This window comes from Corvus kubaryi, unplaced genomic scaffold (assembly GCF_017639235.1).
Source record: "Corvus kubaryi isolate FWS band 111438036 unplaced genomic scaffold, C.kubaryi_AGA036_p1.0 37391, whole genome shotgun sequence".
In the NCBI taxonomy this organism is placed as follows: Eukaryota; Metazoa; Chordata; class Aves; order Passeriformes; family Corvidae; genus Corvus; species Corvus kubaryi.
The window spans coordinates 10,319,388-10,345,280 of NW_024581130.1; the positions used below are offsets into that span (position 1 = coordinate 10,319,388).

At 48.6% G+C, this 25,893-nt stretch overlaps 1 protein-coding gene across 3 annotated transcripts in view; it reads right to left on the reverse strand.

Annotated features, from left to right (window-relative positions):
- Positions 1–432: 432 nt before the first annotated feature.
- The window catches only part of GDPD5 (glycerophosphodiester phosphodiesterase domain containing 5), a 102,846-nt gene continuing 77,385 nt past the window's right edge, over positions 433–25,893 (reverse strand). For 2 of the 3 annotated variants that reach the window (XM_042038024.1, XM_042038025.1), the window contains exons 4-16: positions 23,105–23,198; positions 22,426–22,485; positions 20,286–20,384; positions 18,955–19,048; positions 17,019–17,164; positions 12,642–12,724; positions 9,570–9,720; positions 8,942–9,160; positions 8,086–8,243; positions 6,142–6,289; positions 5,095–5,177; positions 3,919–3,933; positions 433–607 (exon numbers count right to left, since the gene is read on the reverse strand). In XM_042038024.1, the coding sequence (XP_041893958.1) occupies positions 448–607; positions 3,919–3,933; positions 5,095–5,177; positions 6,142–6,289; positions 8,086–8,243; positions 8,942–9,160; positions 9,570–9,720; positions 12,642–12,724; positions 17,019–17,164; positions 18,955–19,048; positions 20,286–20,384; positions 22,426–22,485; positions 23,105–23,198 (1,510 nt within the window). In that variant the 3' untranslated portion in view covers positions 433–447. The remainder of the gene's footprint in view (positions 608–3,918; positions 3,934–5,094; positions 5,178–6,141; positions 6,290–8,085; positions 8,244–8,941; positions 9,161–9,569; positions 9,721–12,641; positions 12,725–17,018; positions 17,165–18,954; positions 19,049–20,285; positions 20,385–22,425; positions 22,486–23,104; positions 23,199–25,893) is intronic. The other variant, XM_042038027.1, reaches the window with a different exon arrangement.

Below are 25,893 nucleotides of genomic sequence, written 5' to 3' on the forward strand. Positions count from 1 at the left end.
CTTAGAGGTGGCATGTGATGGACACGTTACAAATGTGTTCCAACAGAAATAAACTCCGGAAGGAGCACAAGGATATCAGGAACCCCTCAATCTCTAATGCCACTGAATTTCAGGTCTACCCCAAACTCATCACCGTATCTGTGGCCACATGTGCCATTATTAGTGGGTTTTATGGCTTTTGACAATGGAGAGTGGAGAAGATGTGGGACAGTGTAAGATGGGATAACTTGGGAAGCTAAATGCAGGACTTCTGAGCGTATCAGTGCTCAGACATGAACCAGTTTGGGATGGATCACAGAATGGTTTGGGTTGAAAAGGACCTTAAGGCTCACCTCATTCCAACCCCCATGAGCCTTGCCCATATCCCTCAAGTGCAATGCAGCAAGGTCAGCCCAGTCCCCTGACCCACAGCAGGAAAAGACTCCCAAATCAAGACCAGCTCCTCCCTCAGCAGGCTGACAGCTGAGGGAGGGACCCACCAGCCCCATTCCTACCTGAGAAGATCAGCTTCTCCTTCATGATCTTGACATCCTGGCTGGAGCGGCGGACAGCAGCGCTGAGCATGATCTGCTCCGGGTTGTAGGTCCTGATGCTTCCCAGGCGCCACCTGCAAGACAGGAGCAGGATTTCAGGGACTGGTCTCTCCAGACACAGGAGCATCCTCTGTGCAAGAGGCCACCAAGTCCCTTTGCTCCCTTGCACCTACACAACCCCACATGGCAGAAGGATGCTCAGAGATCAGAGTGTTACCTCAGGAATCTTTAACCACCTTTAGCACCCAAATTCCACCTGGGAATTTGACCCATGCATTCACATATCCATGAACTGATTTCCCCAAGAACTGCAGCTTTTCCACAGCCCTCTCCTGCTGTACAATGGAGACAGAGGTGTTTTAACTTTGAGAGGGAAGAAACAAGAGAACAAGGCAAGTAAAGAAACCACCACCTTTCCCTCACTGAGTGCCAGTCAGGCTTGTGAGAGAAGAGAGCTCAGAGACAATTTAAAGTCTCAAACCTGAGACACAGCAAGGAAATGGTCTCAGAGTGTGTCAGGAGAGGTTTAGATTGGGTATTAGGAAATATTCCTCCCCCAAAAGGGGCTGTCCAACCCCGGCACAGCTGCCCAGAGCCATAGTGGAGTGCTAATCTTTGGAGGGATTTAACAGCCATGCGGATGTGGCACTTGGGGGCACTGAGAGCAGCCCTGTGGCAGACCCTCATTAGGAGGGGAAGATGGGCTGCTGGAATAGGGAAAACACGGCCTGGTGGGCTCAGCCAAGGCCCCTGTACCCAAGAGCCCACCACAATGGGATTATGTTTAGGCCAGGCTTTCATAGTCCACACCCCACTGACCCATCAGTAAATCCCACTCTCCCTGCCAGAGCCAGGGATGCTCTAAAGCTATTTAATAAAGAAACAGCAGGGATTTAGGGTGGCTTATGAAGTTTCTGATCTGCTGGCACCATCTAGTGGCTCACCCACACAAGAGAAGGTGATCAAAACAATCACCTTCTCTTCAATTTCTAACCCCCCTACCCAGCAGATTTGAGGAACTCACAAATCTTCAGCCTGGGTCTACAGCATGAGCCTGACAAATCAATATCCACAAAAGAGGTTCTGCAATTTTTTTCCCCCAAGTAAATCTAGCTGGTGTCAGTTTTGTGGACCCCCTTCCCAAATCCCAGTGGTTGACACTGGGTGACCATCAGGCTTTGACCAGGGTACAGATGAAGGCTACACAGAAAAGAAGGGGTGGGATGGCAACACGACACAACTCACAGACCCATGGACAGAAGCAATGAAGAGGAAGCACAAGGAGGCAAAGACATTTAAGTATAAAACAAAAATTAATTTTTTTTTTTTTTTTTTCTATCATCATCATCATCTAAACTGAGCCACTCTGACCTGGAACATATTTTTGGCCTTAGTGTCCCCTGCAGGCAGATCCCACTAAGGCCAATGTGATTGCAAGATCACACAGGATAAGACCCTCCTTAAACTCTAAATCAGGACCAAAACACATTGGTACAACAATGAGCCCTTTCTTTGCCCACCACACCAGGCTTTTCAGCATCAAGTCACTCTGTGGCCAAAGGCGACCTCTTGCCCACAGATCCCAGCCATTCCATGGAGGACATGGGTCATTCTGAGGCACAGAGACCCAGCCTCAAACATGTGCAGGGACTAAGGGCTTTTCTCCTCCTGCCAAGAGGAACAAGCAGTGCTCTGTGCTCTCCATCTCCCGTGGCGGCTGTGGGCAGCCCCAGAGCGGTAAAACATGCACAAGGAGATGATGGCTCCTCTCCCAGGGCTGCATTGCTCTGATTGAGCCAGGAGAGGGTAACCCCATCTTCCAGGGGTGCTTTGAAATATCCTCTTAGAAGAGCCACCAGTACATTTAACCACGATGCAACTCCAACCAACACCACGTGAAACACTCTGTGCTGCGCTCAGTAGCCTTGGGGTCTCCAAAAAGCTGGTTGAATAGAAAATAGCACCTCTCCTACCCCCTTGGACTCTGTTGTGATGGACCAGGTTTGGGACTGCAGCGTGCAAAAAGGCCAGAGAGACAGCAGGAAGGTCCTGTTCTGGGAGGCTGGCGTCAGAGCAGACCAGACGGACACGGGGTGGGAACAGACTAAAAAATACTGGGACAACAACACAGAGACAGCATACACCGGGTTAGGGCCACGGCCAGACCCTGGGTGGGAGGGGAGATGCTCAATGCCATGGAAAGGGGCTGGGAGAGGGGTCGAGATAAAAGTGGGATTGATCAGCACTGAGGTGATAAGATGGAGCGAGCACAGAGCCAAGCCAGCTGCAAAGAGTTCCCCTCCTGTGCCTGCTCCTGCCTAAAGCCTGCCCAGCTCCTCCATGCTGGCCTTCTCTTCATCCACGAGCAACAGGAAGGCGAGAAGGGGGAACCACCCGACCTCCCTGCACCCACAGGAGGGCTCAGCCCAGCCCCACAGCCAGGCCCTGTTTCGGGGAGATGCCACGAGGCCATAACACCGCGATCCAAAGCACCTCATGGACCCCTGCAAGGGCCAACCCTGACCCCGAGGCAGTGGGTGGGGGCAACAAATTCCTCAGGAATACAAGCCCATGGCACAGAGCGGGAGCAATGGAGAAGGGAACGCGTGGAGAGTTTGGTCCGAGTAGGGCGGCAGCGAAGGCTTTACTGCAGACAAGCGACAGCGCTTCCCTCCAAAGGGATGGCAACAGCCAAGGCCAGGAGAAATCTGGGAATCAGACTGCTGGCGCTTCAAATCCAGCGCCCCAGGCTCAATTCCCTCCCCTACCCCAGTGCTCTGTATTTTCACACTGTATTTCCAGTTTCACAGTGGTGTAACTTGGGAAGATCCCAAGCACTGAGGGCAGCAATTGATGAGCCAAACCTTTCCAGTTATCAGCTCCATTAATTCAAAGAATTAATTAGAGAAGCACTATCGTATGTAATTGACTAGATTCCATGGTTTTCTTTAGGATAGGCCTGTTCAGAAGAGGCTGATCTCAAACACCTCTGGTAAATACAGGAAGGAAGGGGATATTTTGCATGGGATTATTTCCACAGAGAAAGCATTACATCCTCTGGGAATCTCCCAATTACAACATGCCCCAAGACCTCAGAACTGGGCTGTTTTAAAAGGCAGTGACTTAGATCATTGTAACAGAAGGTCAGATTGCCTTCAAAACATCCACTGGCTTCAGCATCAGACCTCCATGGTGGCTCATGGCTATGGACTATGCAATGTTCAAACCCTCATGGTCCCTTCCTGAAGCCAGATGTTGGAAAGCATCAGGAAAAGCTGCATCCTACCCTGTCCATCTGCAGTGAAGCCATAGCAGAGAGGGAGAAAGAAAGAGAGAAAGGAAGATTGAATGAAAAAGAGAAAGAGGAGGAAAGCACCAGAATTACCTGATCATGTGATAGCTGTGAGATGCCAGAATGCAGCAGAGAGAGAAAGAGGAGGAACATGCACAACAGTCAGAGCAGTAAGAAAATAACAAGGCAAAGAGGCAAAAAAAGGTTAGTCAGAAGTCATCACAGTTGGTATTTCCCCTCTGGAGAGGCTGCCACGATCCTGTCACCGGGGCTGGAGCAGAAGAGCAGGAGCAGCCCCTGCCCTCGGCTGCGGAGAAGAGAAAAGCCATGCGGAGGAGAGGACGAGCACATCGAAGCAGTGTCTCTGCTCCCACCCACCCCCTCATCCTGCAGCTCTGGTTTGCCCTAAAAAGGACTTGGGGGAAAAAACCCAACCAAACCAAACAAAAACACACCAAAAAAACCAACCATGACACTGAAGGCTAAATGCCAAGCCCAGCTCCCCAGAGCTGAATCCCATCAGCAGGTGGTCATTGGGCAATCCTGCTCTGATTTGGTTTTGACACATCCTCAACGCTGCTACCAATTCTTTCATGTGGTGGAGAAACTGGAACATCAGGGAAAGGGGTCTGTCCTGCAAAAGGCTCTTGGAAGAGCAAGCCCTTTGCTGCAGGAAAGTCCAGCTTCTGGAGTAGAGCTTCTCCTCCTTCTTTCTAACAAAGCAACTGATTTGAGTTGCACTATCGTAACATTTCCCATAATAATTCCCTGCCTCTGGCAGGGGGGTTGGAACTAAATGATCTTTAAGGTCCCTTCCAACCCAAACTATTCCAATTACTCCATAATATTTCTAGTTCTTCATCCAAACAGGAAGAACTGATTTAAGAGAACTGTAACGGGTTCCTTTTGAACACTATAATGGTGGAATCTCAAAAGCCCTCTCCTCTTCTCCCTTTAAAGCACTGTAATGTCTTTCTCAACACCCATTTCCCTAAAGCATTTACAGCTTCTCTTCCACAGATTTTAGGAGCAAAGCAAGGCATCTGACACTACTAATCTGTGATCTCTCGTTCTGAAAAGGTGCATCCAATTCTACATCCCATCTTGGGAGTGAAATTATTGTTTGCAAGGATTTTTTAATAAATATTTCCCCTGCTATTGCAATCCAAGAACTGAGGGTCAGGGTGCTCCTCTCTCCCATCTCCACCAGACAATCTGGACAAAAACACAGGTCACAAATACCCAAGAGCAGAGCTGTAACAAACTTACTTCTGGAATATAAAAACTCCTACAATTACGAGAAATGAAATGAGATCAGACGTGATCCAGATTAGGTGGTACTCGTCTGGAGGCTGCAAGACAGAAAACAGAAGCAGACCTTAAACATTTGGGTTTGTGCAATCACAGGGAGACCACACATGGCTGGAGTTACCACCAAGGAGCAAGAAAAGCACAGAGCTGCAGGGGTCAGGTACAAATCACAACATTTATGACCTTCCTAATGCCAGGCTGTCATCCAAAACTATCAGGGAAAACTGCAAACGGGAAGAATTTGAAACTCTCCCTCCTTTTGTATGCTGACATTTTCTCAGAGCTCTCTGGGCTGAAAGTTTCCTTTCTCAGCTGTACCTAAGGGTGAGGGCAAGGTGCTGTTTGGCAGTCCAGGTCTGGAGGAAAACAGGGAAATATACCCATGCAGGGTCCATTTTAACTGCACATGGGAGCTTTTAGGCACAGCCCCCATGCTGCAAATGCAGTTTATGTCCTTTCAGGCACTGCTAGGTGTGGTTCCAGGTGCCAGTCTAAGTGGTCATCACACCAGCTGAGGCCAGGTGAACCATCATCACTGGGTCTCTACTTGTTCTTGCTCAGCAATGGGGTAGGCCAGAGGTAAAACTTGTCTTTAATTTGGGATTAAGAACAGGCAAAAACCTAATTTTGCAACTTGGCCAAGACACAGAGGCCTGGTTTGCTGGTTCACCTGCGTGCCTGCTTCTCCTGCAACTGTAACAGCTGCTCAGCAGGTCTGCAAAGGTGTTTTCCCTCAGAGGAAAACTGGAAAAATCATGTGGGTTAAACAGGGAATGCAAGGCAGTCTCCAAGGATCCCACCCAAACTGAAAGGACTGTGCAAGACGAGCATCAATTCATAACCATCTCAGGGCTCAGCTCTACAGAGGGGGGAAAACCCTCAAGCCCAACCAAACCTCCCTGGAAAATCCCACTGGGCACAGGGCTGCAGTGGCCAACACCTGTACACCCACCCACTGCACTTCCTCCTCCCAGATCTCCCAGCCCCTCCCAGGGTGGTGCTTACCATGAGCCAGATGGGGAAAGGCACCTTGCGGAGGACGTGGGAGCTGTCGGAGGTGACCGAGGGGACGCCGGCGCACCACAGGATGGAGAACAGCCAGGGCTCGTTCACCGTGTACAGGTTCACACTCAGGTTGGCCATGGCATAGTCCCTGCCAGGGGACACACAGCGTGACATGCAGGACCCCACCAAACCTCATCTCCAAGAGCTGCTCTTGCCATCGACCACAGACAGCTTTATGTGGTTTGAAACGTGTGAAATAGAGTTTTGAACAGGGCGTGGGCACTTCAAGAGCGGGCCGAGGGCACTGCAAGCCAATGGTTTGATCCTGACAGCTTTCCTCACCTCTTGGCTGCTGTCTGGCACAGGCCACAGCCCATCTCAGATGCCTCCCCAGGAATGATGGACATGGTGTGTTTCTGGAACAACCATCTCACCATGCTGATGCACAATTAGCATCTGCCTCAGACGCCTGTAACACTTCAGGAGCAATTTGCTTAATTAAACACTGACAGACCTGTCTCCAACATCAATTCCTACAACTTCCATGCCTTTGTTTTGGGGACAATTGCAGAGTTACAGCTCCCAGCCTCCTGAGGTCATTTTCCAAGTGCCTAAAACTGACAGCTGGGGTCCAGGAGCTGCCAGCAGCAAACCAAGCACTGGCAGCCAGATTACCAATTACCTGGTACCCAGATAATACACATAAATTGCTGTTTCCTTATCTGTGAAGCAGAAGCCTCAACAATCTCCCTCACACGGGCAGCACAGGTTAATCCCTGCAATTTAACACTGGCAAAACACTTTGAGGTGGAAGGCCACAGTGCAAAACATGGACATCTCTAAGCTCACAACAGGAATAAGGTGCTCCAAAGGGGTTCTCAGGGGCAGGGGTGGTTGCAGCAATGTTACATCCAGGTGCTGGATTTGGGGAGAACTGAGAGAACTGTGTTAAACCAGGACTGCAGCAACATCTGACTGGGCACCACAGGGTTCAAGAAACATTCAGGTGACAGCTCTTACAGCTCAGGTGGGATTGATGGGAGATTGAGGCTGATAAACTGGGATAGAAGAGCAAGTTAGCATAGAGCCCTCTCCATGGGACAGAGAAAATAGGAGGAAAAATAAGCAGGAATTATCCTGCAGGTAAAGCAGAACCTTGGTTTTAAGGAGCTGGACTGACTGCTGGCAGCCACAGAAAGACACAGCTGGATCACCCTGAACAGGGCCATGCTCTCAAACAGCTGCAGGCTCAGCTCTTCCCTACTTCCAGCTCTAACATGCAGCAAGACAGCTCCTTTGGAGGTATTTCTCTTCTGCAAACCTGCTTAATTTAGATTTTAAAAACCAGGAAAGCCCTACTAGAAACAATCTGCCCTCCCTGAGAAAGGTGGGCAAAGTTGGGAGCTGAAACACCACAGAGTTCAAATACAGGCTCAGGCAGGACAGGAACCCCTTGCTGTGCCAAGGTCATTACAGAGAAGAGCTGATCAGTCTAAATGGATGATACAGGACAGGAATTCCTCTTCCTGCAAAGAGAACTTTCTGAAAGCACATCCAGACTTCGGGCTAATCAAAATTCTGTGCTAGCAGCTCTGGAGCAGACAAATGGACCCAAAGAGCAGCTGCTAATGAGGATGAAGCAGCACTCGGAGGGAACTCAGTGTGAAAGGCCTTCACTTTTTCCCAGAGCTGTGAGCGTAATAAGAATCAGCCAATTCACACATTTGTATTTCAAAGAGGATCAGCATATCCTGAGACAGCATGTAGACATGTCAGAGGCAGCTGTGCACTCCCAGAAACAGCCTGGATTCCGGATGATGGGTAGTGAAAAGCTTGCACAGCTCAAGCTTTCAAGAGCAAATCCATCTGAAAAGATCCCTCTGTGCAGCCAGCCAGGCTGGGACGCTCAGGAAAGGATGGTGTGGGCTCTCACAGAGGCAGTACCTGACATCCTCGTTCGTGACCTTGGTGTAGCGCAGGTTGAGCTTCACGATGCCCTTCTCCCTCAGGCGCTCTGCATCCAGCTTGAGGCCAGAGGTCTGCTGGAAACCCGGAGCAACCCGTCGGACCAGCTGCCGCTCCGCGTCCGGCAGCCACATCACCTGTGCGGGGTGCGAGACAGGGCACCGGTTACGGCAAACGTGGCTCCCAGATCTGGGAACACTCCAGGGCGGGGCATGGAATAGCCCTGAGCTCATACCGCGATTCCAAAGCATGTCAAATCAACAGCTCATGGCCAGCTGCCAGAGGTGAAGTGGATCATTGGATCGCAGAGGGGTTTGGGTAGAAAGGGACCTTCCAAGTCATCTCGTTCCAACCCCTTGCCATTCCAACACCTTCCTCTAGACCAGGCTGCTCCAAGCCCCAGCCAGCCTGGTCTTAACTCAGTGACACTCATCTACCAAAGCATCAGAGTAGCACAGAAACAGCCATGTGCATTTTCAATAGGGAACCAAAAACCTGAGGGAGAAATCCCACTTCACATCCCCACATCTATGTTTCAACTATTTTTCTCTTGCTCTTCAGCTCCATCTCTGTTATGGCCTTAGAGGGGGCTTAAAAAAACAGGGAGAACCAGTTTCCTTATACCCAGAGAGAACCTCTCCTGAGCTGTACCAGGTGGTCCATTCCAGCCTCTGGGACCACTGGTACAGTGCCCAGCACAACTTCCTGGCACAGGGTGGCATTTCAAATTAGAGTGAATCACCCAGGGATTGATGCCCAACTGGAGACACCCAAGGATTCATGGAAACCATAAGGAGGCTGATTCTGGAAACATCCCCAACCCCACAGAACTCACAGCCTGCTGCCGAATTCCCGATGCCAGGATGGTTTCCAGGGTGATGTTGATGTAAGTGCTGTAGTAGGGATGAGCTGCTGGCAGGTCCTGGAAGTTCAGGATGAGGGATGTGTTGTCCTTGATCACCTCCAGCATATCTTCCAGCTTGCAGACTGACTGGTTGGCAGCCTCCAAGTAATCAGCCCTTGAGAGAGACCCTGCTGTCCAGAAAGGGTCATTCTGAAAGCAGAGCACATCCCAGGATTACTGCCACAAAGCCCAGACTCCCCCAGTGTCAAGGCTGAATTTCTTACTTTATCTTTGTGGAGATGATTGTCCCAAAATTAAATTCAACAGAAGGGGAACAGTGTATAACACACTGCTTTTTCTGTCTTCCTTATAACCACATTCACCCTCCTGGGGGTCTTAAAGTTCTTTGTGGTGTCAGCCAGGCCTAAGGCCCCTTTTTCCAAGCGGCAGAAAAGGCACAGAACTTAGACCAAGCCTAAGTTTAGTAGAGACAGAACTAAACGTGGTCCATGGACACCTGGTCTAGCTGCACCACATCACTGAAGAGATGGATCTACACCTTTCCCCCTCAAAGAGGACCTGGGAATGAGCTGTGATCCCATGGCTCCTTGGCACCCACCTGCAGGAACCACTCCCCAGCATTAAGCTTTTCCAGGTCAGTCCAGTTGAACATGGAGGAGTGCTCGTAGGCCCGCTCTGGAAACACCTCCTCCACGTTTGTTGTTCTCCTGAGGGTCTTGTCATGCATCAGAAAGGGCACCCCATCATAGCTGCAAAGACAGGCCCTGTTACAGGTGGAGGAGAGAAATGCCCCTTTCCCACTCCAGCCTCTGTTAGGGCTTCACATCAAAATCCTTGTCCAAGTGTCAAGCAGCCCAACAAACCCCCTCCATCCCCAAGAGCACCTGAGGTGCATGCAGAGGAGAACATCTAAGAGATGTTGGCAGTCATTGCTACACTGACATAACCCCATTCATGCCTCATCCACCTCTCCCTCTCTCCTCTCCATTATCCCCTCAAAAATTTCCAGCTCAGGTAGCTTTGACAGGAACACCCACCCTGAAGGCTCATCAAAGCTTCTGCAGCTCCCCAAAACATCAGAGTTTTCCCTGGATGCAGACACACACACACAAACTCTCCTCAATCTGTCCAGAGCAGATCAGGAGGGAGATTTTCAAAGCCTCTCAGACTATATGTGAATATCAGGCTTTCAGTGAGATGCAAGGGTTCCAAACTACCAAAAATGCTCTGAAATTGCCTTCTCCAACTGAAAATTGGTTTCATGCCCACATGAGTTAAGTTCATGCTTAAAAAAAAAGAAAAAATCACCTCTCAGATGAAACTGAACAGCCAAATGCATGCCTTGGGGTTTTTAAGTCACCTAGATATTACAGAATAATGGTTCTGGAAAGCATAAAAAACTTGTTAAGCTTTCTTCCACTCAATTTTCTGGGACCAGATCAGCGGTAAAACCACGCAGGGCAGTGACAGTTTTTATCAAGGGCAGGGGGCAGTTGTCTGCACCCAGAAATCAAGACAAACCCAGGGCAGCCAGCCTGATAACAATGACATTTTCCAAAGCAAGGAGACGCAGAAGAAGTCTGAAAAGAGGATGGAGCGAAATGACAAATCCCATTTGAATTAGGAGATAATCCAGAGCTGTTTCCCAGAGGGAAAATGAAACCCAGTTGTAGATGATGGAGCAAACATTGCCTCAGCTTTACCACTGCCCTCACAAGTCCCTTCTCACAAAGGTCACTGGCATCTTTATTTGCTATTTCGGGCCTGTGCTGTGCCAACTCCTTCCCCTCAGCCCAAAGCAACCCGCTGACACGGCAATCCCACACTGCTGCAGTCGGAAGGGGTTTAATAAATACAGTTAAAAATAAAATTTAAAAAAAATGCCAAGCAACTGCAGAATGAAGAGTGTGGAGTGTTTAAAAGAGACAGGAGCTCGAGTTTAACATCTCATAGAAGAGCAGAGCACTGCTAAGCCTTAAACACAGTGCAGAAATCCTATGGGGCTCAACTTGACATTTGCTCCCTCCTTTCCAATCCTCCCCTCACAGAGTCACCCAGCACCACTCAGGGCTAACCACAGCGTCTTGGCAGGCCCAGGTTTGAAGCAGTAATTCAGAGACAGGAACCAGAGCTTTAGAAGAAGAGATGTGGCAAGGGGTAGAAGAGAGAGAGGAACAGGCAGCAATTCCAGGCTTCTGCTGCTTGGAGCAAAGCTGGCTTTGTAAATGGTTTGGGATATGGAATGGGTATGGAGCAGGATGTGATGGCTCTGAGTGCAGGTCCAAGCTGCCCACCCATGCTGATACATGCCTAGAAGAACATGGAAGTATTCCAGGAGGGATGGACCCATCCAGCCACAGGCACAAAGAGCATCTTCTTGAGGGATAAGGACAGCAAGGGGTGTTGTGCTGCAAACCCTTCCTGAGGGTGCTGCCAGCTGCACCAGTATCCCACTTTTCAGTCTGAAAGTCAATGGAATCCTCTTTTTCTGAAGGCACTTGGGTCTCTTGGAGAGGGCTCAGGAAACTGGGCCATCAAGGGCATTGTTTAAACCTGGAGTGCTCCTCTGGGATGGCTGATGAGTGGCAATGGGGAAGGATCTTGGAGCTTTTCCAGCTCTCCTCCTCCCAAAGCCCACCTTTCTCCTTGGCCAGTGTTAATGGATTCAGCCACATGAGCCAAGTGCTCATCTGGGAGCTGGACAGTCAAGTACTTGTCCCCTCACGACAGCTGATGAACTAATTTTGGAAAAAAACAAGAACTGTATAACATACATCCCAATTCATCCTTCCACAGTGACCTTCCACTCACCAGTGGAAAGAAATTCCTTCAGTTTTTAAATCATTTTCTCTCAAAAAAAAAAAAATGATGCGAAGTAAAAAGGAAACAATTAACAATTCAACTTCCTTCCACCAGGCAAAAATATCTCTCCATTGACACAGACCTCCAAAGCAGTCAGGGAAAAAAATAAAATACCTGCTTTGAGTCTTTCTTGTATTTATAAGTGGTACCAGGACAAACTGGGAGCAGGAATATCAAGGAATATTAAGGAACTATCAAACTTCTGGAACAAAGCACAGCTCTTGAAACAATCCTCTCTAAATTCTCTTTTAATTGGTCTTGTCCACTCAGCTCAACACTTGTCAGCAAGGAACAACTTTTTGACAGTCACTAGGTTCCTCCTTCCCTAAAGATTAATGCCTTGGGAGGGAGAGGAAGAGGAGAAGGAAGGGTTTCCTCCTGGTGCATTCTTGGGATGGTTTTTCAAGGTTGGTGAAGACCCTCCTGTGCAACAAAGTCAATTTGGGATCTCTGCTCTGTCTGCACCTGGGGTATGCCAGAAAAAGTCACATCTAAGCAGCTCTGTCTCCTCCCAAGGCCAGGCTGTTTCACTGGAATAAAACAGGCTCTAGGATCAACTACAGCCTTCCTGCAAATGAAGGTGACAAAGGGATCCAGGTTCCCTCATTTGGACAACTCCACCTTTAACCAAAACCTCAGTGAAATAATCAGCAGCATCTGATGGAGACACAGGAGCTACTGGAGGAGTTCACCAGGACAGCCCTTCCCGATGGGAAAAAGCTGCAATGACCAGACACTGGATATGCTGGACCATTCCTGGCTTGGATTACCCACAGACAGCCTCAGAGCAGCCAGCACACTGACCTACCTCAATACCACATCAGCCTGGACTCCATGCACCTTCTGCTCCACTGCCTTCTGGAAGGACATCAGAGTGTTTTCTGGTGCCAGCTGTTAGGAAAACACACAAAAAAAGCAATGAGAGATCAGCAGCATGAGGGAAGTTTACAAAGCAGTGTCAGCGAGGATGCTGGGAGAAGGGTTTGGAGATATCAGGGTGTCCTAAGTGGCCCAAAATGTTATTATTCCACATCTCTCCATGCCCAAAAATTCCTGTCTCTTCCATACCATGGAGAACAACTAGACCACATATTCTGTAAGATACATTTTACTCCCACATCTACCCATTCCATGAAGTCAGCTATTAATCTAAAAATCAGACAGTTTCTCTAATAACAAATGTTCTAGTTAGTTTTAACAACAATTTAAAAAATAGCCTTAAGCCTAGAAAATTTATCCCTGAGGCTACCAGAGAGAAGGACTCAGATTTTACTTGATATTCCTCCCTGTTGAGGAGCAATGGTAAGAGAATTAGGGTTCGTTTAAAATAAAAATGGTGTGAAGACAAATACTTTGCTTTTCTACAAAAGCAGTACAGTACAGCTACTCCCAAAACACCCATGAAACAACAACAGGAAGACCAGAAAAAAAAATACAACTGTGGAAAGGAAACCTGGCAGGTTTTCTGCACTGAATCACATCAAAATAAAGTTATTTTTGAAAAATAAATTACTTTTTCCCCCAGTTTTTTTCAGGCTTGGAGCACCTGTAACACCCTGGTTTTCCACCACCAGGATCAGTTCCATCAGGACATAATAAGCATTCAACAGCCCATGATTTACTCAGGGACCGCAAAGAGCAATAATTAAGGGCAAAGGCCCAACTGCACCATGTGAGCAAGATATAATGATAAATATAAAAACTTGCTTAAGCATTTAGAGTGTCTCTAAGTGACATTTGTTTTCTGATCACTTCACAGGCTCAGGTCAGCAGAGCTTCAGAGTAAAACAATCAGAGCAAATATCAGCACCAACCTTCACCCAGCTCCGGTATCTCAGCACTGAATTCCTCTGGCTCCAGCCACACATCAACACAAGTTCATTTTTACGTTTGCTCATCAAAGGCAGCACAGAGCCACATTATCTTCCTAAAACAGCTCCCAATCAAAGCCAGACTTGTTTAGGCGAAGGCAGAGGCGACACCCCCAGCGCACAGCCCCGCGCTGGGTCACCCAAGGTCGAGCTCCAAGAGGAGCCGCCAGCAGAGAGCAGCAGCCACAAGGATCTGGAGAATCCCAGCCAGACTTGCTCAGATGGCCTTGGGTTGCTGTCACCAGCTCGGGTGTCCCTTCCCGAGTAGCTCAGGTTTCAGCAGGGTAACCCTGCAAGGTGATCCTCTCTCTACAGTTCAATATTTGCTTTTGCACCCACCCTCCTATGAAAACATCTCCTACAAAGACAGGCCGGGAGAGCTGGGGTTGTTCAGCCTGGACAAGACTCTGGGGAGATCTCAGAGAGCCTCCCAGTGCCTAAAGGAGCTCCGAGGAGACCTCATTGCAGCCTTGCAGTACTTAAAGGGGGACTGGAAAAAAGGAGAGCACGTTTTACACAGGCAGACAGTGACACAACAAGGGGGAATGGCTTTAAAGTCACAGAGGGCAGGGATGGATGGGATATTGGGAAGGAATTGTTCCCTGGGAGGGTGGGCAGGCCCTGGCACAGGGTGCCCAGAGCAGCTGTGGCTGCCCCTGGATCCCTGGCAGTGTCCAAGGTCAGGCTGGACAGGGCTTGGAGCAGCCTGGGATAGTGGAAGGTGTCCCTGCCCATTCCAGAGCAGAAGAATGAGATGAGCTTTAAGGTCCCTTCCAACCTAAACCATCCTGTGATTCTGTGATTATAACCCTTCAGGCAAAGACAGCTCTCCCTGTGAGCATGTGGCGAGTCCCCAGCCTGTCACCCTCACATAAATAATTGCCTCTCCCAGTGGAGTGCCTCTCCCATCATCGATCCAAAACCTGCCCTCCCCGGCTCCTGAACCTCTGGGTTGATCCCAGCCCTGAGGGAACTGCACAGGCCACTGACACCGATGATGTAACTCAGTAAAGATCAGCCAGAAAGCCAGGAGAGCAAATTTAACCCTTCCCACCAACATCAGATGCTGCCTATTCCCAGAGCTGGCACCACTCTGGAGGCAGGATTGCTCTGTACCAGGAGGTTATATACCCTGCCATGTGAGGGGTTTTGTGAGAAAGGACAATGTGAGATACAGGGATCTGCATCCTCCCAGCCTGTCTATTCTGCTAAGAGGGAGCTGAAGCCCCAGATTAAGCATGTTTAAGGCAAAGATGCATCCAAGCGGGGCAGCTGCTGGTACAGGAATTAATTGCTTGGATTAATGGTATTTTTTTAAAAAGGCTTTACAGCCAAACTGAAATAACTACAAAAATGCACAATCCTTCAGTTCGTGTTTCTCGCTGCCTCTCTCCAGGTTGTTTTATGGGATACCTCCTTGGCACAATATATTCAGGTGTGCTATGCCTAAAACCTAAAATCCAGGTTTGTATCAAGGGACACAACCAACTCTTGAAGGGAAAGAAACCTTGGGGCACAAAGCAATGATTTCCAAACCTCCTCTCTTTTATAAACCATGCCCACGTCACTGAGAGCCAGACAGACCCAGCACAGGATTTCTGTGAGCTCTTCCACCTCTCTGCGCCTGGTTTGAGAGACTCATCCCCCGCAAAAATCAGGCTACTATTCATTTCTTCCTGCTGCAGAGACACAGCAAGTAATTTCTAGAAAATTACCGTGAATGAACTCATTTTGGTTATTTTTGTGCTTACAAATCAGTTGCAAATGCATTCAAACAGAGCCAGGAGCTTTGGGGACCTTCCTTAAAGAAGATTATGAAACTGTGCTAGAGCAGCACAACCTTGCTGCAGCTGGACATCACCACATTGTGTTTTTCCCTTGATTAGCCAGGGCTTAAAAAAGAAACTCATGGCATCATTTGTTGGGGAGGTTAATGAAGAAGCCTGGACAGAAGAACCCAATTTTATTCCAAACTAACTGCAGCCACTGCAAACCTCTGGATGGTCTAGGGGAAAGTGTTGGAACAAGGTTTTTATGGTTCCTTTCAGCCCAAACCATTCTGGGAATCTGAGATTATGCACAAAAGGATCTGATCTTTTGTTTCATCAACAAGATTTAAGGGTATTTTCTTGTCCTTTTGGAAATATGGCCATCCTTTTCATTTATTTTTTATTAATTTTTCCTCTTTATCTCTCCTTTCCCGTATTAATCTCCTTGTGAGCTACAAACTGGACAGAAAAACCCCACAAGTCAGGGTTAAAGTGATACCTAAGAAATGGAATTTTCTTTTTGTGTAAAACGATGCCCTTTGGAAGTTCCCTGTGTGGGGCTTAGTGTGGGATCTGCCACTCCACTGGATTTCTGCATTAGTGTCCCATCATGCCAGGTGAGTAACGTGCCAAGGCAGCGACAGTTCTGTTTAAAACATACAATAAAACATACCTTTAATCCCCCTATTTTAGAGAGCATCCATAACTAACCCTGCCCATGGCAGGGGCTTGGAACGAAATGGCCTTAAGGTCCCTTCCCACCCAAATCATTCTGGGATTCTGAGGCCTAACTTTTCAGGAAATTGCTCACCCGGACTGAAAGGAAGTGAAAAAGCACAAAACAAACAGGAAAAACAACCTGCCACGGACAAGAGGATAAACTCATAAGCAAAAGGCATTAGGGATTTAATAACTAGATACAGGAGATGAGACCTCATTATTGTACTGCCCACACAAGAAAACTGAAGCTTGATTTAACAAAAGCTGACCTGACCTGACACAGATTTATTTCCCAGACAAGCCTTTCTCCTGCTCTGGCAGAAGATGTTTATTGTGAGTGTTTGCTGCTATCAATCAGGCCGGCAGCCAGGTTAACTGCCCTTATTTTTAATATGTAAAGAACGTGTGCAGCAAAGCAAATGCTTCTTGATTTCACCTGCACAAGCAGCACAAACCAAAGCTCTTCAGAGTCACAAAAAGAAAAAAAGGCCCCCTCAAAGATGGTGGCAGTGTTTTGGTACCTAAGAGAAGATGAAAGGAAGGATTCCACAATTGTACGAAAAGCAGCAGCTAAAATAATGCAATGGCACAAACCAGCCTGAGCAAGGCAAGAATTGCCCTTTTGTTTGTATCTAAAGCATCTGGGGTGTCACTTGACTCTGGGTTCAAGCCCTGCTTTACTTCCACGGTAATCCTAGGCAGGAGTGCCTCCAAGTTGTATTTGTTGTATCCATTCCCCGGAGAGCAGCCTGGAGACTGCCAGATCCAGCAGCACCCTTCGCACGGGCAGAGGAGCCAGAGCACAGGGCTCTGGTCACTACTCACCATCGGTGCCCCACGGTGCCCTAGGATGGCTGGCTTGGGTCCCAGAGCCTTCTTCTCCATGATGCAGGGGGAGGAGATGGTGAGGGGGACGAGGTAAAGTGCAACTACAACCGCCAGGTATGCAGTGAACATCAGCATCTGGGAAGCTGGGATGGAGAGAGAGACAAAGAGCTGGTGAAACTGCTGGCCCTGACCTCCTTGTGCCACAGGAGCACATTCTAGAATGCCTCTGTCTTCCTCCGGAGGGGAGGACTGATCTACTGTCAGTGCCTCTAATGTAAGAGCAGAGCTCTGTGTTTAGGGGAAAACATCTTCTGTTTAATAAAAATCAAGCCCTGAAGGAGGCTTTCACTTCATTTTGTATTTGGGAAACAGTAAGTTAAGTGAATTGCTTAAACCCCAGAAGTGCCACCCAAAACACTGTTGGCTTTTCCACCCTTTGGGTGGGACAGCACCAAATTTTTCCCTGCCTGACAACAGAAATAACTCATCAGTCACTCATAGCTAAAAATAAGCCATGGCACCACACCAGTGCAATTAAAGCTTATATTGGTGGTTTACCACCACCACCCACCTCAGCCAGGGCAAGACCGCTTCAGCTGCTTCTGCCTTGAGATTTGTGCCAGAAAAATGTAGTAATGCTTTACTGATCAAGTTGGAGACCTTTAAATAAATCCCTGGGCTGTGATGGTGCTGCAGTGCTTGGGGCCAGAGGAGCCCCCACACCGCCTCCCACACCACCCATCAGCCACCCAATTCCATTTATCAGCGACTTCCCACAAAGTCCAGGCTCTCTGGGAATCTTTGGGAGGTGCTGACAGAGCAACAGAATCACCCCTTGTACCCCACAGACATGTGTTCCTTATAAAAAACAACAGGCACCTTTGAACTCCTAAGATATCTGGAGCCACTAGAAACCACAGATGTTACAGCAAAAGACTTGATGTTTAAATTTTTAAATTATTATTTATTATGCAAACTCATTAAGGCTTTGCAACTTAAGGGATAACAGCCAAAAAAAAAACCCCAAACCCCTTAAAACAAATATTTGCAATGGATGCAAGATAGAGAAGGTGGGGTGTTTTTTAAGGGAAGGACAGAACAGCCCAGCTCTGCTCCTGGCCACAACTCATCTGCTTTCCCTCATAAATAGGCTACTTTTTGCTTCCAGCACCTAATAGGCTCATTCATACATGTTCCCACAAGCCAGAAAGTAACTCTAGGAACTCTGCCAGGGCTTTTTCCTCCTCTCTGGCAGAGATGTCAATCACTCATGGAGCACTCAAGGAACTCAGTGGTACCTTGCTAAGGGAACTCACACCGTGTCCTGCACCTTAAAGGCGTCACACCAGCACCCAAACCTCCAGGCAGACACAGAATGTGATCCTGACCCAGTTCCTGCTCACCCCAGGAGCACCACACACCAACCATGCTCTGAAAATTCAGTCTAATCAGAACAAAAAGCCCCAAAAAATTTGCTCAGAAAAAAAGCTGAAATGCCACAAAGAAATGGCAAGAATAGTCTTGCACCAAGGCCGGCAGCTGCACCTCATTTTTCCAAAAGATTGAAATCCCATTTTCCACTAAAAGTGACTGTAGTTCACATTCTCACAGATGTTTTGGTTTTTTTCTTCTTTTTTTAACACCACCATGTCTGCACCAAAAAGTCTGTAAACTATTCCAGGTAAGATGCCTTCCACGAGTAAAACGAGTCTGACATACTCTTAAGATCAAGTGATACCAATGTTTTTCCTTAAAAACAAACAAAACAATCCAGAAACAGAGAAGGAAAACAGCTCCCTGGCTTATTCAAAAGAAAATAAAAAGGTAAAAAGTAAAGGAGAAACAGGGGGGGAAAAAATAGAATCAAGGGGGGAAAGAGAGAAGCAAGAGGAGCAGCCACTCCCCACCCTGCAGGGACACAGGAGGTACTCACTGGCTTTCTCCGTCCGTGCAAACTGCCCCGCCACCAACCACGACAGTGCTGTGACAGCTGCCAGGGCTCCTATATGCAAGAAAGGGGCTGTGGCCTGCAGGGCACAAGAACAGGAGAGGAAAAATGTGATTAAAAACACCCCAGCACCTTGAAAATGCATTGACTTCACAGGTTCTGTTTCCAGGTGGATTCTGCAGCGTTCCTCCATCAGCCTCCTGCAGCTGTTTTGGCCATTGTTTCTTCCAAATCCTGCCATTGCCTCTGGCATTCTGGCTGCTCTGAAGGGAAAGGAGGAAAGCTCTAACCCCCTTTTAGGGGAATTTCCCCCTCAACAACAGAGATATTTGGAATAAGGGCTGCTGGAGTGAGTCCAGAGGAGGCTGCAGAGCTGCTCCAAGGGCTGGAGTCCCTCTGCTCTGGAGCCGAGCTGGGCGTGTTCACCTGGAGAAGGCTCCAGGGACAACTTACTGTGGCCTTTTAGCACTTGAAGGGGGTCTGTAAGAGAAATGTGGACAGCCTTTATTAGGGCCAGCTGCAGTAGGACATGGGGAAATGGTTTTAAACTGAGATAGTGCAGATTCACACCACATATGAGCGGAAAAAAAAATTATGATGAGGGTGGTAAAACACTGGCACAGGGTGCCCAGAGAAGCTGTGGCTGCCCCTGGATCCCTGGCAGTGTCCAAGGTCAGGCTGGACAGGGCTTGGAGCAGCCTGGGATAGTGGAAGGTGTCCCTGCCCATGGCAGGGGATGGGAATTAGATGAGCTCTAAGGTCCCTTCCAACCCAAACTCTTCTGGAATTCTCTGAACACACCAGTCTGTTAATCACCAGGGTGCATCACCATGACACAAAGCTGGAGATGTATCATCTGAGTCGTGCTTCTGCTCTCCAATTCCCTGCCTAAATCTTAAAAAAAAACCGCAGTAAAATAAAGCACTTCTGAGAAATGTTAGTCATTCATGTGAATGCCACTTCCACCCCCTGTATTTGCATAGATTTGCATACTCCCAAATACATGTCAGTGATCATCTCTTAAGCAAGATGGGCAAAATATTTTGGGACTTTTTTTTGAGGAAGAGGGGAAAAAGGAACAGAGAGCAGATCTAAAAGAAATTAAGTTTGTAAGTATTTTCCTCTGACACTTCTACAGCCCTGCAGGATACCACAAGTCTTTCTTAAAACAATTTTCTCATTGCCAAGATTTCAATTTGGGGAGTGCCGACCATCAAGACAGAGTTTCATCTTACAGAAATTCATAAAACACTCATGGCATTCAGCTGCTCTGGCCCCTTTTCCCTCCCAGGGAAACATCCTCGCAGACAACTTACCTGCAATGAAATAAATACCATCTCCCACTCATCGTCCCAAAGCTGTGCTATCGATGACATGGTCACCACAGTAGTTATCAAGGTTGTCACCAGGCCAATCTGCAACAAATCAGAGGGTATTTGCAGGCTGGAGACTGTGGTTATTATATAAATTGTATAGGTTGGGAAATGGAGAGAGAAAACCTTTGCATGTAATAAAAGGCCTGAAAAAAGCAGCACGAGGACCCACGGGGAAGGAGGTTGGGCTCATGTGCTGTCACGTTGTGACCTGTTATACCAGGGCCTGAGAAAGGACTTTGGATGGGACAGTGGTGGCATGGAGAGGACAGACCAAGACCCAGCCCATCAGGACCTCCCCCAGCTGCCCTTTCACATGGAAGCACTCAGAGGTCTGAGCAAAGCAGGCAAAATGAAAACGTGACCTCCAAGGGGAAGGTAAAAAGTTCAAACCATCCAAAAGTGCCACGGAAATAACTCCAGCTGCAAAGACTGAGAATCTGGGCTGTCTGTCTAAAAATAATTCCCACTCTCTGCTCTGTCTGGTATCCAGCCCCTGCTGTTCTGCCAGAGCCAAAGGATGCTGCTGCAGATCCAAAGTCTGTGGGGGAGACTTGGCAGAAACTGATCCCCAGGAAGGAACTGATCGTCTTGGTTGCACAGGGCACCTCTAGGCCAATTTCAGGTTTAATATCTCAGACCAGCAAATAAAACCCCGCATTCCCAACATTTACAGAAATCACTTTGGTACATATAAACAGGATTCCTCTTTCTGCAGCCCTAATTGCCCTTGGTGTGGCCGTCCTGTGTGGCACAGAGGTGTCAGGACACAAATCTCCACTTCTCCCTTTCCTCCTCCCATCAACTCCAATTTATTGCTTCTACCCCTCCCCTCACACCCATCTTCGACTTGGCTTACAACCCTCAGCTCTTTGTACAGAATTGCAGGAGAAAATTGGACAGAGTTGTGTGGTTTGCACATAGCATCCTTTCCCCCACACTTTAATCTATATTTGAAGTTAATTCAGTAGAGTTCAGAGAAAAATATTAACTTATTCCAGTCGTGTATCTCAACCTCCTTAGGAAGCTGAGGGAGGTGTTGGGGAAGGGAAGAGTCAGAGCAACACATCTGAGCTGTGATGAAAAGGGGGCTTCTTAGGAAGAAGGGGAGGAAATGTGGGGGGCCCACAGGGTAGAACTGATCTCCACCAACACACCCCTCTTCTGGACTTACTCATCTAAGCCCACCAGGGTGCCTGAGAAATACCATTTTCCCTGATGAAGAAACATATGTCAGGCTCAAGAATTGATAAAGTATTTGCAGCAGCAGTCAAAGAGTCCCTGCCCCCTCTCTCTGATTGCATCCTCCTCCTCCCCTGAGGAAGCATAATTTCTACCATCTCTAAGGGAAAGAAATAAAGAAAAAGGAAGGGTGGGGAGGTCTCTGCTCTCCCTGTCCTGGGAGGTGTTCAGGCTGTGATCCTGCAATACCTCATCACGGGCAGAATTCCAGGAGGGGCTGTGTATTGGCAGATTCAGGTCTGGTCCCTTCATTTCCAATTAGCAGATTGCCTGCTACAGTGGGATCCTGCCAACCCATTTTCTCTCCCTCCATACCCTTCCTCTCCCCTTCTGTGCTCCAAAGATCTTCTCTGGTGTTTCACAGCAGTGTTTTTCAAGCTGCTTTAGACACAAATCTCCTTGGGCCCCGCAAACCTCACCCTGCACGCTGCACACCCCCAGTTTTAACAGCTACATCTTCTCCCAAGGCTTTTCCAGCTGGTCCCCTCCAAGCACACTCTGAAGAGCTTCACGTCTGCTCAGCCCCTCTCCAGGGCTGGGTTCAGCACAGAAAGGAGCCCCAGAGAGGTTCATGGAGCACCTGAGCTGGGACTGAACCAGGCTGCTCTAACCACTGGTGTTTCTCCATCTCCACGGGTGGCCTCTCTATCAGCAAGGGCCAAAAGCATTTCACCAAATTCTTTGTCCCCAGGCCTTGATGGCCTCTCCTGAGCAGTCTGCTCATCCACCACAGTCATTTTATGCTCTTCCCAAAGGCACAGTGACAGCAAGTGCCACCCCCCGCCTGCTCCTCAGGCTCCCGCATTCCCGAGATCCTGCTCCCCTTGAAGCTGAGATTTACCTTGTGCAGCCAGTGCAGGTTCATCTGCTGTCCCACAGCTATGTGACACAGTGCCAGGATCTGGGAGGGAGAAACCAGCAGTCAGACAGAGGCACATCACCACCCTGAAGCGCTTGAGCACACAGGGACACGTCACCCACCCGAGGGGACAGCCACACAAGCCAGGGCAGCCAGCAGGAAGGGAGGCAGGATGGGCCAGCAGATCCTCTCCAAAGCCAAGGATGTGAAGGAAAAGGCTTTGCAGGGAGCTCAGAGTCTGGCCCAGGGGTGCACAGCCCCTGGGGCTGCAGGAAGCAGTGGCCACCTGAATGGACACCACCCTGAAGGTCCCAACCCCCTGGGATGAAGGGCAACAACTGCCCCTTGTGCCTGGAAGTAGAAACTGGGCCATACCATGGGAAACAAGAGTTGTATTCCTCCTCTGAAGGTATCTGTCTTTTGATCATCTGAGGCCTAAGAGTGTCTATTTTTCACTTTTAATTTTATGCAAATTAAGGCTAAGAAAAAGAGAATAAGAAAGAGAGAAAGAGAACGAGAAAAAAGAGAAAGAGAAAAGAGAGAGAGGGAGAGAAATCACTTCTGAGGGAAGATTGCTCAACTTGCAGATGGCCTGAGAAGCTCGTGGCCTTTTTAAAGCCAACACACAAACCTCTGAGAAAGGGGATTTCATTCTACTCACCAGTAACATTGTAATGTAGGTAAAGCCAGCAGCAGTTGTTACAAGGATTGGAATGGACCAGTCACTCCAATATCCCATTCGGTTATATAAAAACCTGGAAGAGAAGTGGGAAGGATAGATTAAGAAGGGATTCAACACCAGAACAGCTTCACTAGGATTAGACAAGACTTTAGAAAATGGATCTGTCAAGAAAAGAGATAGGCAGCAAAAAGCACAAGTGACAACCCAGTGCTTTAATCCCTTATGGAAATTACCTGGATAGAGAGAGGCAGAGAAACCCCAGAACCCTCCTTGCAGCTTCTGAGAGTTCAAACCTGACCTGGATTAAAGTTTTTCCAATGGATTTTTAGGAAAAAAAAAAAAAACCCAACAGCATCCCTAACTTGGATTAGGGTTGATGTTACCTCCATGCAAACCCTTTGGCACAACAAGGACAGGGTGGTTCTGGGGGGAATCAGCTCATGCTGAAGTGGCTGGGTTCTTTTGTTGCCTGCTTTTTGGTTACAACAGACAGAAATGCTGCATTACATACATGCAGGTCAAAGAGCCAACCTCCTCCCCAGCACTCAAATCCAGCATCGGTCATCAGACAGAACATCTGCTCTGTTTGGACAAACTCTGGGGTGATTTTTGGGGCTGTCCTGTGCAGAGCCAGAAGTTGGAATCCATGATATAATCCAGGATATTCTCTGATTCCAATTCTGTCCAGGAGTAAAGCTCCCCTGTGAGATCTGGAAAGCAAATCCTTGGGCTCAACAGGCATGGCCCGTGTCCAGGTTTTGCTCAGGAAGTCAAAGAGCACAAAACCAGGGATTTGCAGGCATTCAGACATGCTGTTAGGAAAAAAGAGGGAAGAAAGGAAAGAGGGCTCCTCTGAAGTCTTTGCTGATGCCACCACCCAGAGCTTCCTTAGCTCTCAGTCCATTTAAGTTTTTGCTCTGATGTCCCTTCGGTGCCCCTCTGAGAGCACCAGGCCTTCACTTGATGTGCAAATCAATGTTTTAAAATGCTGTGTCCATGGCAGTTATGAAGCAGGTGAGCTTTCTCCAGAACTGAGGAGGAACACATTTGCTACAAGCCTTGCATTTATGGTCCTGCTCCAGGGGAACACAGCCAGGTTCCCGAATTACAGCATCCCCCACAGCCCACCCGAGCCAGAACTGGTGCAGTACAAACCTTATACAATGCAGATCTAAATTATAATGCAATCAAGTGTAGACACCAAAAAGGGACAAGCCAGAAGCAATAAATTTAAAAAAAAAATTTACTTAAGGGACACAAAGCACCTTCACTAACAAGGACCTCACTGATATCCAGCCTCAAGGAAAAAAAAGCTGAAAAGCCTGAAGCAAGACATGCTGGGCCACAATTTTGCCTTGTCCTTCTAAAGCCCATTTCAACCCCAGAATAGTCCCTTTAGTCCTTACAAGTTGAAAAGCCCCAACTGCTGCCCAAGATGCCTGACAGACAGGTAAAAAGATGAAAAACCTCCTCGAGGGTGGCAGAGGGAAAAGGCCCTTAGAGGTCTGGGTTGAAAAATCTCTTCCCAGAGGGTGATGCAGTGCTGGAACAAGTCCCAGAACGGGGGGAAGCCTTCATCCAGGCCTCAAGCCGACCTGCTGCTGGCAGTCCTCCTCCTTGAGGGGCTGCTTGGACAGACACCTCCAGTCTTTCTTCACCTGGTGGGACAGGCTGAAGGAGTTCAGTGCAGCTGCACATGACATGAGAGAGGAGAGCTCCCAAGGATGAGCTCTGGAGGGTGGGAAGAAGCTCAGCAGCTCCTGACACCAATATCACAGCAATTCCTTCTCCCAGTTCCTCTGGAAGGCCCTGGCAGCAACTCAGTGTGCTGTTTGCCCCAAAGAGCCCTTCCTCTCCTCTGGGGGAGCTCCCAGCTTCCCAGTAAATCAGAGAGGAAGGCAGCAGGAACAAGCAGCAAAGAAACCTCGTCCAAAAGCACGGCCCAGAAGCGACGACCACAGAGGAACAGCGAAGGCGCCGTTTCTAAACACCAGCCCCTCACTGTGCCTCATCAGCAACAGGTTCACAGCCCCACTGGGAACAAATTGATGCTTTCAACTCCCTCACACCCTGTCTGGCCAAAACTGCTCTGTTTTCATGGAGCCCACGCAGCTGGAAGGGAAGAGGGCCAGGCTCAGCCTGCATGGACCCAGTGGAAATTACTTCCCCCTTGCCTGGAACTGGCATGGCTGTAATGAAAACCTCACCCCGTGTTCTCCTCCTCCTTTCCAGCCTTTCCACAGCTGTTCCCAGAAACCCTGCTCAACCTCTGGTGCCAGTGCATGGAGCAGGGATCTCACTGGGGTTACAGTACACACATAGCACCAACCCCTTTCCAGCACTGAATGGCAGTGCCTGAAATGCTGTTTTCCATCCAGAGAGCCTCTCCAGAACTTGTGCACAAGAGGGAATCCTTTCCCAGTGTTGTGCACAATCCAGATGTGCTTCCAGCACCCTGGGTTGCACGGCAGGGACAGGGCTTTGGGCTGCAGGTGACATCTGGACGTGTTAAATCCCAACTGCCTCTTGCATCCAGAGCAGACCTGCAGATGTCCCCCCTTTCCTGCAGGAATATCTGGGGAGCCAAGCCTTGGCAGCACTGCAGCTCCAGTGCCCATTCACAGCATTCCCAGGGCTTTCCTTCATTTCTGCAGGATTGTTTTTAGCCCTTTCACAACTTTGAGCTCAGTGTTGGTCTCGCACTGGGGCGGACTTGGAGCACTCACATCCTCTCTGAAGGTTTAACTGAAGAAGAGAGAGGTTCCAAA